We start from the raw sequence: 15,745 nt of genomic DNA, 5'->3' as shown, positions 1-15,745 counted from the left end.
TGGCTCTACCTCGTGTTGCCTTCTCTCCTCTACTGATTAATTACTCTCCTAATCTCATCTCCTGTGAGGTGTGAGAGGCTAGGGAGGTTGATAACTTGATTGATTTCGAGTCGTCTAGGATTAATTAGCTGCAGTGCAGTAATTGGTTAAACGTTGTTTCAAGTCAATGCCTTAACATCCAGATTATCCGTACAAACACACTAGTTTTATTTTGTTAGGTGAAGCTCCGAATGGGTCGAAACTCAGAACACCTTTTGTCTATTCTCTGTACAATACAGAACATGATTTCATCCTGACAAATAAGTTCGATGTCATACTCCATCCATTGTGCTTTGTCGAAAACACTACCACAGCCGTTGCCTTCAGGCTTCGATAATCGAAGCAGAGGACGCACCTTTCCACGGTTCTCAGGAGAAATTAGTATCACCACATCACGGTTAGATTGCTTTCCTTTCTTCTCAACAATCAGCAAACGGCTACCATCTTGATCACTTCGGTGCAGGCAGCAAAGCTAGCTAAACCACTGGCTACATTTTTTGACTGAAACGCAGCAGTTTCTCTTCCATCAGCTAGGTCACCTTCATAACAAAGCAACCACTGAAGATTGCCGCCCTTCTGTAGGGTTAGCTCGTAGTACGTCGTGCCAGCATCCTCTATGACGTAGTGGGTTCACATACTGTTGTCCTTTTATCTGTTCTCATCCTGGTATTGATCCTAGGACCGGTATTCCTGCTGTTGCTTTTTACAGTCTCTTTTCTAGGAATGGTGCGCTGTACAACCCGGATTGGTATCCCTCCAATGTCGAAATCTTCTTTGAGAGATTTTGTCAAGAACCTTATATCTGTATCAGATAGCTGAACCTTCCCACTCATAAAGGCAACGAACGTCGGTGGCCGTGCTTTCACCTGAGTGAAGTACTTCACTTTTGGCTGGGTAGCTGAGTCTTTCCAGGAATGTCTGCTCATAACCTGTCACGGGGAATTCAAAGGAAGACTAATGTAAATGTCGAAGTGACATAAAAGACTGGCGATCAATAATTTAAACATGTGGTCAAAGTAGAGAATGGCAATGATATCTAATAAGAACTAGTCCTGAGAAAAAAAAAAGAACTATGGAAATCTGACATCCCTAAGTACAGATGGCTTAGATCAACCACTACAGTACAAATTGATATTTCTGAACAACCCCCTAGTTATTCCATTTTGCAAGCACAAAATCCCACCTAGTGAAGGTAACTCACTTTAATATGCAGCCATACACCATCAAAATTCAATCTAACAGCACATATTTAAGTTACTACTCCCTTCCAAGAATATAAGGATATCTGGAGGGGGGTTTTTTAGAGAGATTAAGGTTGAGGTGAAGGATGGTTGTGATTGGTTGATATGGGGAAGTAGATGGGGATGTCCTCAAATTATTGGACAGATTTCAAACTCTAGATGTCCTTGTATTTCTGGACAGAAGGAGTGCTTGTTGCTATCCTACATTTACATCACTTGCCATGGTTGTTAAGGCGTAAGGCGACCTGAGGCGATCCATCCTCGCCTTACTGCTATAATCCACACTATTAGTAGCGATTAGAAGAGGGAGAGAGAAAATTAGCCCTGCAGACCAGCCCAGAAAGCTCATGTCGCCCACAAAGCCCATGCCACCCAAAGTTCAAAGAGATAGCCCTAACACAGTGTCAGGCGAGTCTCTCCTCTCACAGCACCACCTTGATGTCGCTTCTTCTTCCTTGCGCAAGCTCTTCTCCTCTTTCTGCGCTCCTTCCCTGCTGATTCAGAATGAATCCAGCACTCCACTCTGCATGTGCTCCTTCCCTGACTTGGATGGATCTGGCTGCTCCCCTGACTCAAATCAATCTGGTACAGGGAGAGAAAAGAAAGGTAGTGGAGACCAGAGCTAAGGGGGAGTAAGATGGGGGATGACATGGAGCAGAGAACAAGGAAGAAGGGGAAGTTGCTGCTGCCTTAACCTCTCCCTCTCTCCCTCTCTGTGTTATGCCCTTAAGGCGGAGGGACGCCTTGACCCCTGGGAGTGCCTTAGCGCTATAGCGACGCCTCAACAACCATGTCACTTGCAATTCCTACTTGTCACACACCCTAAAAGCAAGTTCTGTAATGCCAATGTAAGCACCGAACACTTGAGCAAGATGTTTACCTTACGCAACCAACGGTTCAGCCGTGAGGTCGACAACCTTAAACACCATTTCTCATAAGTATCTATAACCTGGCGCATGACAGCAATCCGCCCCCTACCCTCCAATGCAGACATAAACACAACTGGTATTCCTGTAACCTGCCAGAAATAGGAGAAGATTAGTATATTTTGTCACGTGGTCCCCTGTCAAAATATGAAGCAAACTACTGATATATTCTGGTAAAATGGTTCACTGTAATTCTCCCTTTTTAGTGAATCAAAAGTTATACGAAATGCACTGGAAAAGCAACACTTCATATTTCATAATGATATTACTACACTAAATCATTAATAGATATGCAACGTGCTCTGGAAAGGTCAAAAAAATAAGCCAGAGATTAGATTGCACATTTCCAGCCATTAGCAGACACTAAAGAAATCATGGTTTGTCAATCAAGAACATGGAAGATCCATCAAAATGAATCTCAATATCTACATTCCGTCAGTAGACAGAGCAAGACATCTCCATGTGCAATAACAACCAAAACAAAGAAACTTCAATCTTCCATTTCTCGTACTCCATCGGCAAACAAAGTAAAGCATCTACATGAGTAATACTCAGAAAGCACTAAACTGATAATAAAACATCAAGCTTGTTGCTGAAAAAACTGATTATAAACTTGGCAAGGTTTCAACTAAAGAACAAATAATCAGAAAGCTTTCCCAGAATCAATTGGAAATGAAAGTCTCCAAGATAATTAGATAATACTTAGCAGAAATTACACAAAAGTTTCCAGTGTCTGTGCAATCATGTTAGCAGTATATAGGTCAAGGTTGTAGGTTAGTACAACAAGAAAGCAAACCTGGGGAATAACTGTCTGGATTTCTTTAGGAACAGCATCTATCACTTTGTCAAACAATGGTCGGTTTTCCCTAAGAAGATCCATTTTGTTGACAATCACAACAAGTCCACGACCTTCTTCTATTGCTTGCCGTGCTATCAGAACTTCAGGGTGATTCATGCTACTTTTAGACTTTGCAATCTACAAATTAATAAAGATTTGTTATGGCATTGGCCGTTAAAAATCAAATGACAGCAAATGCATAGACATGCAAAGTATCAGACTGGTATATTCAATTTAAACATTGACTATGATGCTTCTGATGCTTACTAGTTTGAAATAGGACTGACATTACAACATCAAGCTTACAAAAACTAAATTCAGTACATTAAACAGAACTACGGTTAAGAAGTAATAGTATTGAGGAGGCGATTGTTACAAAATAAATGACTGTACAAAATATTACTGGCACTGGACCAAATTTCACATGTATTTTACATAAAAAGGTGGTGGCACTCGCCATAAATGTGAAAAGCACATCAACTATGATTTACAACCACCAACACATCCAATACTAGCACTTTAGTAGTGCAGCCCCATGACTAATGCAACTTAGTTTCTAGCAGAGTACATAAACAACGTTAACATGCTTGATGAGGTTGTTCATCCTCTGTCTGACTCTTTGTACTTGGCAAGTTGACATAGAACTTATGCATATCAAGGTTAAAGAGCAGATAACCCAGGTGATCTAGCAAATGCAATTGGTAAAGAAGAACACCACAATCAATTGAGTTATTGTTTATTCCCTCAAATATTCAGACAAAAGTCATACACATGTAGTGATGCCTCCATTAGCAAATCATGGCTTGAGAGGTTGAAATGTTGAATAGCACGCCCTGCTCAAGTGCAAATCAGGATTTTTTTTTTCCACATTCCAAAGGGGCATGAATATATGCCACATTAATAACATGGCACCAGAAACCCGTAGTAAAAGATATTCACTTGGAGTTCTTCGTTATGAAAAAAAAAAGACACAAACTACAGAACAGGGGAGCATTGAAAATGTTATCCCTTAACCATATAGAAAGAAGCATAGTAAGAAATATGCAGGTCATTGGCTCAGAGCACATCAGGATGAAATTAAGTACCTTTTCTCCATCCAGAACAAGAGCTACAATATGAGCTCTCATCAGATTCTTTCTTGACTGCACCACGCTCAACGATGCTGGACCTTTCTCCTTTCCTGACCTTTCCATCCAACCTGCAGTGTCCACCTGCACCACGAAAAAAAGGAAAAATGAAAATGATGACTCCGTTCAGATAAGTAGCTTGCATGGACATTATGATATGAGCTCCTAGATTGCACCATGCAATCGCAACTTTGAGTGAATTTGACACACTCCAACTAGATAATATTTTTAAACAAATAATCATTATGTTCTCGCAAAAAGGCTGTGTGACACATCATAGTGTAAGACCACTAAAGTTCACAACACAAGCACATATATATATGGCCAATACAAGAAATAAAAGTGAAAAATATAATATTGAACTCATAAAAAGGAATTACCAAATATACAGTTCGATTGTCAAACTGAAACTGAGTCCGAATAGAGTCCCTTGTTAAGCCTGCCTCGGGGCCAACCAGAACTCTTTGTTCTTGCAACAAGGTATTCAGCAGGGTAGACTTCCCAACATTAGGACGCCCAACAATTGCCAATTGCAAAGGTAACTTGCTTTCATCACCTTCATGGGCTTCCGTCTCAGCCTCAGAGGTAGGGTCATCTTGGTTGAGTCCATCTATCATATTTGAGTGTAATTCATGAATAATTTGTTCGTAAATGGCAATACAGTTTGCTTGAGAGAAAGTATAGCATTATAAGCAAACACAAAAGACTATTGCCTTGAACTCAATAGGTTGTGGTCACTCATTTGTTGATCCCTCCATAACAAACAAACCAGTTCCTCCAGTAATGTGCATGCAAATAAAAAAATAAGGTAGTCCCAACTGTCAAGATATCATTTCTACTTGGGCAGAATAAAAGGGACAGATTTACCAGATGAAGATATGATATTGTTTAGAGAAGCCTTGATACCTAAACATTCTGCTAAGAAGAATTCATCATAGAGGTGAATATTGTACTAAATGTCTCTCGATCAGTATGACAGTAGAAGGTAAAGATGCTTGACCAAGGAGGAAGCATGGAGTCAGTCATGTTACCAAACATCAACACAAATGATCAATAACAAAAGAGTACTTACTGTTTGTTAGCTGAAACATGTAGTCCTCAAACAATGGCCTTAGTGTCTCATAAAGCTCTGCCATCCCCAGGCCTGTCTCTGCAGATATTGCAACTGGGTCACCAAAACCCAACCTATGGGCTTCTCCAGCAGCCGCAGTCAGCACTCCATGCTCATCAAGTGACTCAGACTTGTTCATTGCTACAATGGTATGTATCCCAGATGCATGTCTCCGCAGCCATTGTCCAACCTCAAGATCCAGTGGCTGCAGACCATCCCTAAACAGAGCATTGCTCTTTTAATAGGCAACAAGTGCCAACACTTAAAATTGACTCAACAATGAGAACTTGAAAATTGAAATCAAGCCATAGCCTACTCACCTGACATCAATCAAGAAAATAGCAAATTGAGATCTAGCTAACACATTCCCAGTCATGTCAGCTGTTCGAGCAAGGATGCTACCAGATGTTGCTGCTGTCTCAAGTCCAGCCGAGTCAAGCACACGGAAACGGAGATCACCAAGCTTGGCAACTCCTTCACGAATGTCACGGGTGACATGGTCCCCAGGTGTATTGTACACCAATGCCTCCCTCCTTCGTATAAATCTAGTTTCGATAATCAAAACCTCTAAGTCAGAAGCAAACATTTCAAGAGAACAAGATAGTGGCAAACAATGCACGCTGCAATGCCAAAGCGCATAAACTGATCAGAGTAGTACAATGATGAGACATTTGTCAGTATGTACGCAGACCAAATTGTGGTGAATGATTCATGAAATGATGAAATACATAAAGCTTCCAAGGAAACGTACCAACATACTTGATGTAATAAAAAAAATACATAATAGGTTGCATGCGTTATTGCAAAATGCAAAATATTAGAGAAGGTAAATACATGCTATCATAAAAATTAAAATGTGTATGAAAATGCAAGTTAAGTAAATTCAGAAAATGATAAGGGGTTTAAATGTGCAGTATCATTAAGATGGCGGCAACCATAAGTTACAATTGTAAGAAAGGGTTATCTTGCACCGCGAATTTTCTACTAGTAGGAAGCGGTAAGAAAACAAAGTGGAGTAACCTAAAACGTGTTCGTGGAAATGCCGACCTCACGATACACAAGCAAACTACGAAGGGGGGCGTCTCTCACCGGTTGAATAGGGCGGACTTGCCAACGTTGGGTCGGCCGACGAGGATGACGGTGGGTAGGAGCGCGGCGTCCACCTTGGTGAAGTCGAAGCGGGACTGCTTCATGGGGTTCTTCCTGGCCTTGCCCTTGGGCTTCACGGGAGCGGTCGACTCATCCGCTACGGTGGAGTACACGAATCCGGCGGAGCCTGGAAATCGGGAGAGGAGAGGAGAACTCCGGCCTGCGTTGGGGAGTGGGACGGTGAGACGAGGAGGGAGGAGAGGGTTTAGGGGGTTTGGTTCGAGAGCGGAGAGGGGGGACTTACCGAGAGAAGGAAGAGGCGGGAGGCTTCGAGAGGACGGGAGGGGACGGTGGTGGAGGAGGGCCGCGGCAGCTGGACGGCTCCGGCGGAGGGCGGCGCGGAGGATGGCGGCGGCCATTGAGGGTAAGCGGGACGGCGAAGCGAAGCTGGGCTGGGCGCTGCAAAAAGCAAGTGCGAAAGGCCCAGGCGCCCAGCGCCCCTGCGTGACTGCTTTGCGTCCCTCCGAGACAATTTAGCCGTAAAACTGGTGTAATCTAACGAAGATTTACCGTATAAACTTATGGGATAACATAGTACTACCTCCAACATAAGATATAAATATTTCTAACTATAAATATTTTTCATAAACACAATACAAACGGTAATACTCGCGGAATTCATCATGGATGCCTCGCGGCACATCCTATCCCCTATGAGCATATCTTGAGATTGACAAAGTCATCATAACCGTCTTACTCGCTGTGTACATGTACATCCCGCTATTACTGAAAAATAATTAGACCTAAATACGAGCATTTATGCTAAGTCGACTTGAACTCGAGTGAGCTGGTTCCATCACACGGAATGTAACCAGTTAAGCTATACTCACTTTGTCAAACTATGAATCCTAGGACTAAATGGGACGCATCCAACTACTACTAAACTTAAGTTTGTACTAATAGGATGTGTCCCATCTAATTTTCGGTTCTTATATTTTGAAATGAAGAAGTAAAAGATAGCTAAAAGTTATTATATTTTGGAATGGAAGTGCATATACGAATAGAGGCCTAAACAACATACGCCTTCATCTGTATTGTTTTTCTTATATTATGCTGTTATTATATAATACCTCTGTTGGTAGTTTGGTTTGAAACATAGTTAAATAAGCAATTGTCCCTAGAATAGAAAAAGACTTATGGCTACGAATATGAACACAAGATATATCCAAGTTTAAACCTAGAAATTAAATTTTCTAAAATGAAGATAGTATTGTTATTATATAGTTGGGTACTTGTCTAAGAAACATGTTTAGATGGTGAAAACAATAATATAGTTGAGTACTTGTCTAAGAAACATGTTTAGATGGTGATTTAGTTTTGACAGTTCGTTTTTCTGATTGGAGATAAGAATTTCCGAATGGAACAATTGATTTTAATCATGTTTTAATCTTGACAGATTGTATTTCTGTTCAGAGACGAGATGACTACGGCTGGTCAAACGATCACGAACATGGTGCACATTCATCCGCTTGTAGGCAAATGCATCCATCATATAAACTCGAAAACTGTAAAGTAAGATCGTGCTCTTGCGTATGCGTTACAACAGATGCTAAATTTCACAGCTAATTTTGTTTCTGATAGTTCCTTTAGTAGATCAATTGTCTGAATGTTGCAATGTTGACATTCAAGACATAAGTTATCTTGAGCATCACATCAAAACAATTAGACAGGTACATAGCTAGAGTTCATTACAAGGTTAGCAGCCTACAATGATCATTACATCAGAGCCTACAACGATCATTACATCAGACAGCACCTGTTCTCTACTCCTTGCTATTCCAGAGCCTGTATGTCAGAAACTACAGCCCTACATCAGAGGACGACCTAGGTCACCTATCCATAATTACAACACATGTAAATACAGATAGATACAGGAGATACATAGATTAGAACGGCCGTTAATCTATGTAAAGTCTCCTCAAAACAGACACCCAAGGCTCAATCAGAGTCACTGTCATGCTCAAGGAAACGATACTCCCTTGGGCCACCAAGCCTTAGTACTATGGTCCCGGCATTTTCCTCATGCCACTCAACGCCTTCCTTCTCCACAAGCTCGGCAACCTACCACAGCCATTTTTACAGAATTCAAAAGCATGGTACATTAGGTAATGAGATTGACCAATTAAGAGTACTAGTCTACAGATTGAAAGAGTAAAGATCAGCAACACAGACACTGTCAAGAGCTGCATGCTAAAAGCATTCTATTATAGTGGGGCCATATAGCCACCACGAGATAGAAAGTAATATAACACAGGAAGGTATCAAGGTATTCAACCAAACATTTCATGAGGGCAGCTCAGTTTCAAGAACATGCTGATAATACTATAAATTTAATGAAGAAACGAAGCATGACAACAAGCAGGCACACATGTGAGGTCCCAGCTTGTCTAAGCAAATACTTACCGCGCGCTTTATTTTTCCCTTCCCTGTGCCTTCTACACCACAACCAGTAATTACTCTAAGAAAGGTGGCTGTTTATAAGAGCACAAGAAAGGAGACAACAGTAGGACCATGAAGCATTAGACCAAATCAAAGTTGAATAAAAAATATTAACACTGATAATCAGTGTAGCACCCAATCGGGTCATACTAGAATACTCACTTGGCATGCACACACAAATCATCATGTGAACCTTGAGAAGCCTCATGGCTTGTTTAACATGTTGCCCATGCAGGTCAATAGTCACTGTATTCGTTATATGCTTATTTCTGCAAACAGAAGATTAGCACGCAGATGTGATTTAAAAGTAATAGCTGGGAAAGTTATGCAAATTACCTGGCTTCAAATATTTCCCTGCTAGCTCTCTCATCTTCCATGCGAGCTAATTCACGGTAATGCTTCCCCTAAAAAGACAGAATTTTGATACTGAGGCATAAGGAAGTTACTGAGATTTAACAGCCTATGCAAAGTTTTAAACTTTGAGAAAATTGCAGTCTATTGGCATAAGAAATGTTCCTAAAGAACTGTATGCTGCACTACATCAGAAATCCCTACAACCTATCTGCTATCACCCCGCCTTCTTTCTTTTATTGAATCATCATAGTCATCTCAGAATTAACAAATTAAAATGGGATATCAGACCTCCTCTGCGAGATAGGAGGCATAAGATTTTTCTCCTTTGGAATATGCCATGGCAGCCTGCATAGGAAGAAATGACAGGAGGCAATAAGAAATACAAAAGATAGAGGGTATATGATAATAGTAGTTCAGATTAAAAAATCCCTCTTACTTTCTGATAATATGTTTTCATTGTATCATAATGCCTTCCAGCGACAGTACGAAATTCTTGATACCCATTCCCTTAATGAGAGAAGTAGGTGTTATATCTTTTCAGAAGTATCAAATGTAACAATAACAAAGCACAACAAGTGACAGTTGAAACAAGAAGGGGAAAACAATTTTACTGTATTAATAGGGTGAGGCATGTGCTCAAAACTAAAGGTATTATCAAGTCCATAAATAAACTAGTCTTAAATGAAGGTCATACAATTATTGATCTTATTATATGGTAGCTCAAACAGCTACACTTCCCAGAATTCATTCTAAAGTGATATTTGGAAGCCATTGAATAAGAATGTGAAAACATGCTACAGATTTAGAAGATGGATACAGAAAAAATTGCCAGAAATAAAGGAAGTAAAGGAAAAAAGTTCAATGTGATGCAAAAAGAAATTAATGATCTTAACAAATAACGACACAAATAACAGTGGCTAAAACAACATACCATTTTTTGGTTTTTCTTGATTGTTCGATGTGATGGGAGAATTGAATGACTGCAGCCTCTTAACTACCTTCTTCCAGTCCATGGAACTTGGTTCATATGTGCGTTGTTCAGGTATTTTGAACAGTGAATCGAGCACTTGTTGTGGTGTCTTAGATATCGAGCTTGTTGATCTTGTAGATGATGTTGTTGAGTGGGGCTCCTCACATGCAACCTTCAAGTAGCTGTTGAGCAAGGATAACATAGAAACAGTCACATAAGTGCAAAAATAGAGTTGAACTTACAGATAGCAACTAACTAGTTATACAATCTGCGCAATTGAAGTAAATAAACAAAGTATATGCACCTACACTTAGCATAAAATTTACAGGTTAAACTGGTAAGGTCAAAACATTGCAAGAGATACAAGCCTTGACTGCAAAAAATAAGCTCACATAATTTGTTTGTCCATTATAAAGACCATATTTTAGAATTCCTAGGAAAGTTGCAACTTTAGTAATTAACACCATGCAATCTGATGTATCTAGACAACTTAAGTTTCTATCCGATCGACTGAGAATATGTCCCATGATCAAAGATTTTCTATTGTGCTTCTCGCAAACACATATATCCAAATAAAATATTTATACAGGATGGGGTGCAAGAATAATGCATAGGTATATCCGTATATTATCAATTTGACGCATGAGCTAGCAAAAATCAGCTTATATATTGGCAAATTATTACCCACCTTCTCTGAAGCTCGCCCCAAAAGAATCCGTGCTCATTATCGGAACGATTATATGACATGTTTCGCATTTCATCTGTAAACTGAATAAAACTATAATGTTAGATAATAGTTTTACAGGGGTTTAAAGAACCTAGTTGAAATAATATAAGTATCTAGAAGGTACTAAGGAACAAGAAGGAATCACAAGCATGCTTATCAGACTGTATGTATCATGTCAATCAATAGGAAATAGAAAGTTGAATTCCAAATGCTTGATATCACACTCTGTGCAAGGATCATTATCAGTGTCAAAAGTGAACAAGAAAACCAACACAATTTATATCATTCTTGTTTGTCTTGTTAGCACTAAAACCACAACTCAGCAGCTCCTAAAAACAAGTGGTAGTAAGTGGTGTCTTGAAAGATACCTTCTTATCTTAGAAGGCTGTAACACATATATGTTAGCAAGCAAGAAGATACAATAATACCTGCACTAATAACTACAAAATTATAAGGTAGTCTATCCAGGTCCCACACTAATATAATTTGTAAAAAAGATAACTACTGTGACCTCAATAATAACCACTAATATATGCATGAGTGAACTAAGAATAGTCTAAATTTTCAGTACGGCATATCTGCATATGATTGTAGATAGTGCTAAGTAAACACCTGGTATGAACTTTTTTCAATGCCTGCAGTTGACACTTCCTCAGACAGTCCATTTCCTAGGAAGATGTTTGGAGAGCTCATGCCATTTATTTGAGCATTCGGGAAACACCTTTCCATGTTTTGAAGGGAAGACATACCCGAGATATCAAGTAATGCATCCAGAGCCTGAAAGCATTTCAATTTGTTAAACTTCTGAACAAATAGCTGAAAACTTACGGCATGCAATTCTTTCAGGGAAACAAGAGGAAATGCTAGTTGATTAGATTTCATGCAACCTAGATAACAATCCTTGCTTTACAACCTTCCTTTTGGTTTAATATGTGAAAATTCGGTACAAACCATCAAGTTTGCCCACTGATGGGTGCTCATTGACCCACACCAATCACTTGAAAGTGAACATCTCTCCCATTTCCTAGTATGTATCAGGTAGACAATTGAAATCAAATAAAATGGTGTGGATCAGTGGGTAACTGTGGGCTGACCCACGTGCATCCCTACCTAGATATGACAAAACTTTATATCGATGTGACCAACTTATCATGAGAACAAGCCAATCTGGTTTAGAATATCAAGACCTACCTACACTGGCTACTACAAATATGATTAGATGGAGAGATTTTCTTATAAGAATAAGGTGATAATATTAAAAAAGGATTATGCCAGGTTAGATCCAGTATACAAGAACTGTGCAACACAGCTGTACCATCACCACCTTACTCATCAATGTCACAAGTGACCGCAACTGTTGATGGTATTTGATGTCCATCGATTGTTTTTTTGTCAATAGACACAAGACACTGCAATCTGCAAAGGCTAGACATGTTCCACATGTACTACGGCATGTGTTTCCTACTGTCCACATCTTGTGTCTAGCAGAAAGGCACTCTTTCGCAGCCACAGTAGACCAACTGGAACGCTATTCAAGAAATTGGTATCGTCTGCGCAATGTCATAAGTCATGATGGATATTGGTAACAAATGATTACCAAAGGTATTTTTCATGTGTGCATGTGTTCAACATGACATCATGTACCATAAAAATATTTCATTTACTTGCATGGCTGTTTTCATGTGCAAAAAAATGACAACTTATTTTTGCAAATGTGCATGATTAATGAGTGGAAATTCCCGGAATAGTGCGCTAACTTGCACAAATGCATAGTTGCTTGTTTTGAGTTTGGGAAAAGAATCAAGTTGAAAATAGTTCCCGCGAAGAAAAGTAAAATTCTACTCCAACCAAAAGGCAAACTTTTTCTATTCAGGACGTAAAAACATAGCTGGAAGTCACTGAGAAATGGACCCAATAAGATAAATCCTTTACCTTCTCAACATCGCATCCATATTGACCTGAACAATAGAGGGAAGTAACATCAGAAACTCATTCCACTAAGATTCATTTCCACTTCCAACTGACTGGCCAATCACAAATAATAAAATGTTAAGGTAAAAGAAATCTTTTGCCCTCCACTAGTTTTAGTAAGCATAAAAGTGAAAGATTTGGTATTACATTCAATGAAACCATAAAAATGGATCAACTTTCAACACAAACACAAACACCAAATTTCATCCAATGACTAGTTTCATGACGAAAACATAACTTCAGCAGTTGTGTGAGTAAATTATGCAGCAGTTCCGCATATAAATAACATTTACAAACATGCAGCTATTCAACTAAATGTATAGATGATTTTAACCTGCAGAACGCTACCCATGTATGTAAGAAAACCAGCCAATGTCCATGACATTGAAAGGTAGAACGTTGATCTATGATGGAAATCAGTATGCTTCCATTCTTAGTTCATGCAAGAACTTAGCATAAAACAATCACCGTAGGCAACAATCTCCTTCACATCCCAATGCTTGGCCTAAGAGAACAACGGTGCACCACAATGTATGTTGGCATAACACAAGTCCAAGTGACTGATCATACAAGAATCTTGCTCTATTTATTCAGGGCTTCTACAATGTTTCAAACAAAAAATCAATCCTCTGAATAACCTTCCTATAGGACTTCATCCCAAATCCACCATCACAGCCTCAGACACATCTGTGCTGGAAGAGGCATAGTCAAACCTAATTGCCACAGATTTGAGAACGAGATAGACAGCCTATTGCCCTTTCATTTCAAGCATTTTGAAATAATAATAATACCCCAACTAATCAATAACATTTTGTGTTGGGATAGCTAAGATTAGTAGTAGTAGTAGTAGCACTAACGTCAAATATTATTGACTGGAGGGAGTAATAATAACAATTCATATAGAATATTAGCAGATCAGGAAGTTAACACAAGATTCGCACCCAGAATAAGAAAACTAAAAACTAATCATCATATTTTCTAGTTCAATCAAACAATATATTTGCTCCTTTCACTAGATTGGCTTATGAACTGTGCAATGTTATGGATGGCATTTGGATTCTCTTTTTGTAAACAAGAACCAACCATTCCTTGGGGGAAAAAATATATCTTTTGAATCGTAGATGCTCTCCTGTTGTGTGTAGTAAGTGTTTCTATCTTTATTTCATTCTTTGATGTATTATAACTCTGCTGGGCTCTTACAACGGTAAAAAAAATGCATTTTTTTACAGGTACGCTTGTTAGGCAAAAGCAGCTTACCGAGCACGTCTCTGACCACACCCATGCCAAGCTCCGAATTATCCCCCAGCATAGAGCACAGGAACTGCTCGGCCTCTTCAACACTATACTTGCGGTCGCCACCACTTCCGTCCTTCCAAGCGTTGCCCTTCCACGCGTTCGTTTTGTTTACGGGCGAAGTGGCAGGTCGCGTGTACGCCTTACCGATCACGTCCGCAACCATCCCGGTCGCAGCCACGGCTACCTTCTTCGGCCTCCTGCTGGCCTTCCTGCCACCAGATCCGGCCCGCGGCGAGAGATCCGGGGGCCGGGGTGGCGGGGAGGGCTGCGTTTCGGGCGAGGAGCCAAGGATGCCGGCCGCGAGGAAGGCGTCGCCGCCGGCCTCGCGGTAGGCGGAGTCCACCTGGTCGATCGTGGCGGTGCCGAAGGCGTCCAGCAGCCACGCCATGTCGCGCCGCTCGTCGCCGGCGGCCGACGACGACGCGGTGGAGGCCGACGACGAGAAGGCGGAGAGGGAGGAGGTCGAGGCCGCCCCCGACGACCCGGGGTTGAAAGCCGACGACGACGACGAGCACGTGGACGCCTCGCAGCTGCTGCTCGACTCCGTCTCCGACGCCACCGCCGCCGCCGCCGCCGCAGCAGCTAGGGTTAGGGTTTCCGACCGCGGCGAGCACGACTCGCCCCCCGCTCCCCCATCCGCCGCCGCCGGAGGGGTCGTCGGCGCCGCCGCGCCGGCCGCCGCCGCCGGCGAGGGCTTCTTCTTCTTCGATTTCTTCTTCGAAGGCCTCATCTTTTGAGCTCCCTCTTTCTCTCCTCCACTCTCTCCACCCGTTTCGCCGTTTTTCGAGGGGTTTTTCGATTTTTTTCTCTTTTTTTTTGGAATTTTTTTGCAGAGGAGGCGACGAGGCAAAGCCGCAAAGGAGAAGAGGGAGAAGAGAAGACGAGGCGAGGCGAGGCCACGAGGTAGAGGGGGACTCGGAGACGGGCGCGGCGGAGTCAATGGCAGGTGGGCTCCAGGTGAGGTGGGGCCCACCTGTCATTGGTTAAAGCGGCGTGGGTAATGGGAATGGGTAGAGTCTAGAGTGGCGACGGTTGGGGGATACACTATTTTGGACTGGGTCTACCCAATTAGACTGGCGGGTGGGGTCGAGGAGATCGTGGCGTGGGGGTCGTCGAGGGGATCGTGGCCCACCTGCCAAGTCCGCGAAAGAATCGGAGGTTGTGGATATCGATTCCTGGCTTCCTGTCCTGGGGGCCACTAGAAACACGGGGAAGGTATTTTTCACTCTCAGGAAATGAAAAGGTGATCCTCGATCGTTTCTAAGCCTCGTTTGATCCAAAGAAAATCTATAGAAATTTTAGAGGATTTTATTTCTATAGGAATTTTTTCTATAAAGCTCTTTAAATTAAAGGAATGAACTCTATAGAATCCTATGAAATTCCTATGGAATGCCTCTTTCCATATAAGTTTTGGAGGAATTTTAACAAGAGGTAGAAACTCATGGAAGAAATCCTTGGAGTTTTTATCTCTCCTTAAATTCCTGTGTTTTTCCTGTGGTTCAATCAAACGGTCATACATATGTTTTTCCTGTATTTTGCAATCCTCTGTTTTACACT

The 15,745-nt window shown here is 41.2% G+C and overlaps 2 protein-coding genes across 2 annotated transcripts; both read right to left on the bottom strand.

The window, feature by feature from the left end:
- Positions 1-183: 183 nt before the first annotated feature.
- On the bottom strand, positions 184-6,847 carry LOC9266550 (uncharacterized). The gene is made up of 9 exons (XM_015773427.3): positions 6,676-6,847; positions 6,372-6,591; positions 5,603-5,827; positions 5,244-5,500; positions 4,552-4,781; positions 4,130-4,255; positions 3,003-3,182; positions 2,161-2,298; positions 184-968 (listed from the first exon to the last, which is right to left on the bottom strand). Exons 1-9 carry the CDS (start codon positions 6,788-6,790, stop codon positions 654-656), a joined length of 1,806 nt encoding a protein of 601 aa, XP_015628913.1. The 5' UTR covers positions 6,791-6,847; the 3' UTR covers positions 184-653.
- Positions 6,848-7,985: 1,138 nt separating this feature from the next.
- LOC4326736 (SMR domain-containing protein At5g58720) lies at positions 7,986-15,019 on the bottom strand. Its single transcript, XM_015765954.3, has 11 exons — positions 14,150-15,019; positions 12,854-12,879; positions 11,534-11,698; positions 10,883-10,962; positions 10,156-10,376; positions 9,661-9,731; positions 9,513-9,569; positions 9,207-9,274; positions 9,033-9,139; positions 8,835-8,902; positions 7,986-8,492 (listed from the first exon to the last, which is right to left on the bottom strand). Exons 1-11 carry the CDS (start codon positions 14,916-14,918, stop codon positions 8,370-8,372), a joined length of 1,755 nt encoding a protein of 584 aa, XP_015621440.1. The 5' UTR covers positions 14,919-15,019; the 3' UTR covers positions 7,986-8,369.
- Positions 15,020-15,745: the final 726 nt, after the last annotated feature.

This window comes from Oryza sativa, chromosome 1, assembly GCF_034140825.1.
Source record: "Oryza sativa Japonica Group chromosome 1, ASM3414082v1".
Taxonomy (NCBI): domain Eukaryota; kingdom Viridiplantae; phylum Streptophyta; class Magnoliopsida; order Poales; family Poaceae; genus Oryza; species Oryza sativa.
The sequence above is the reverse complement of the archived record's forward strand: the minus strand, read 5'-3'. Positions and strand labels throughout refer to the sequence as shown.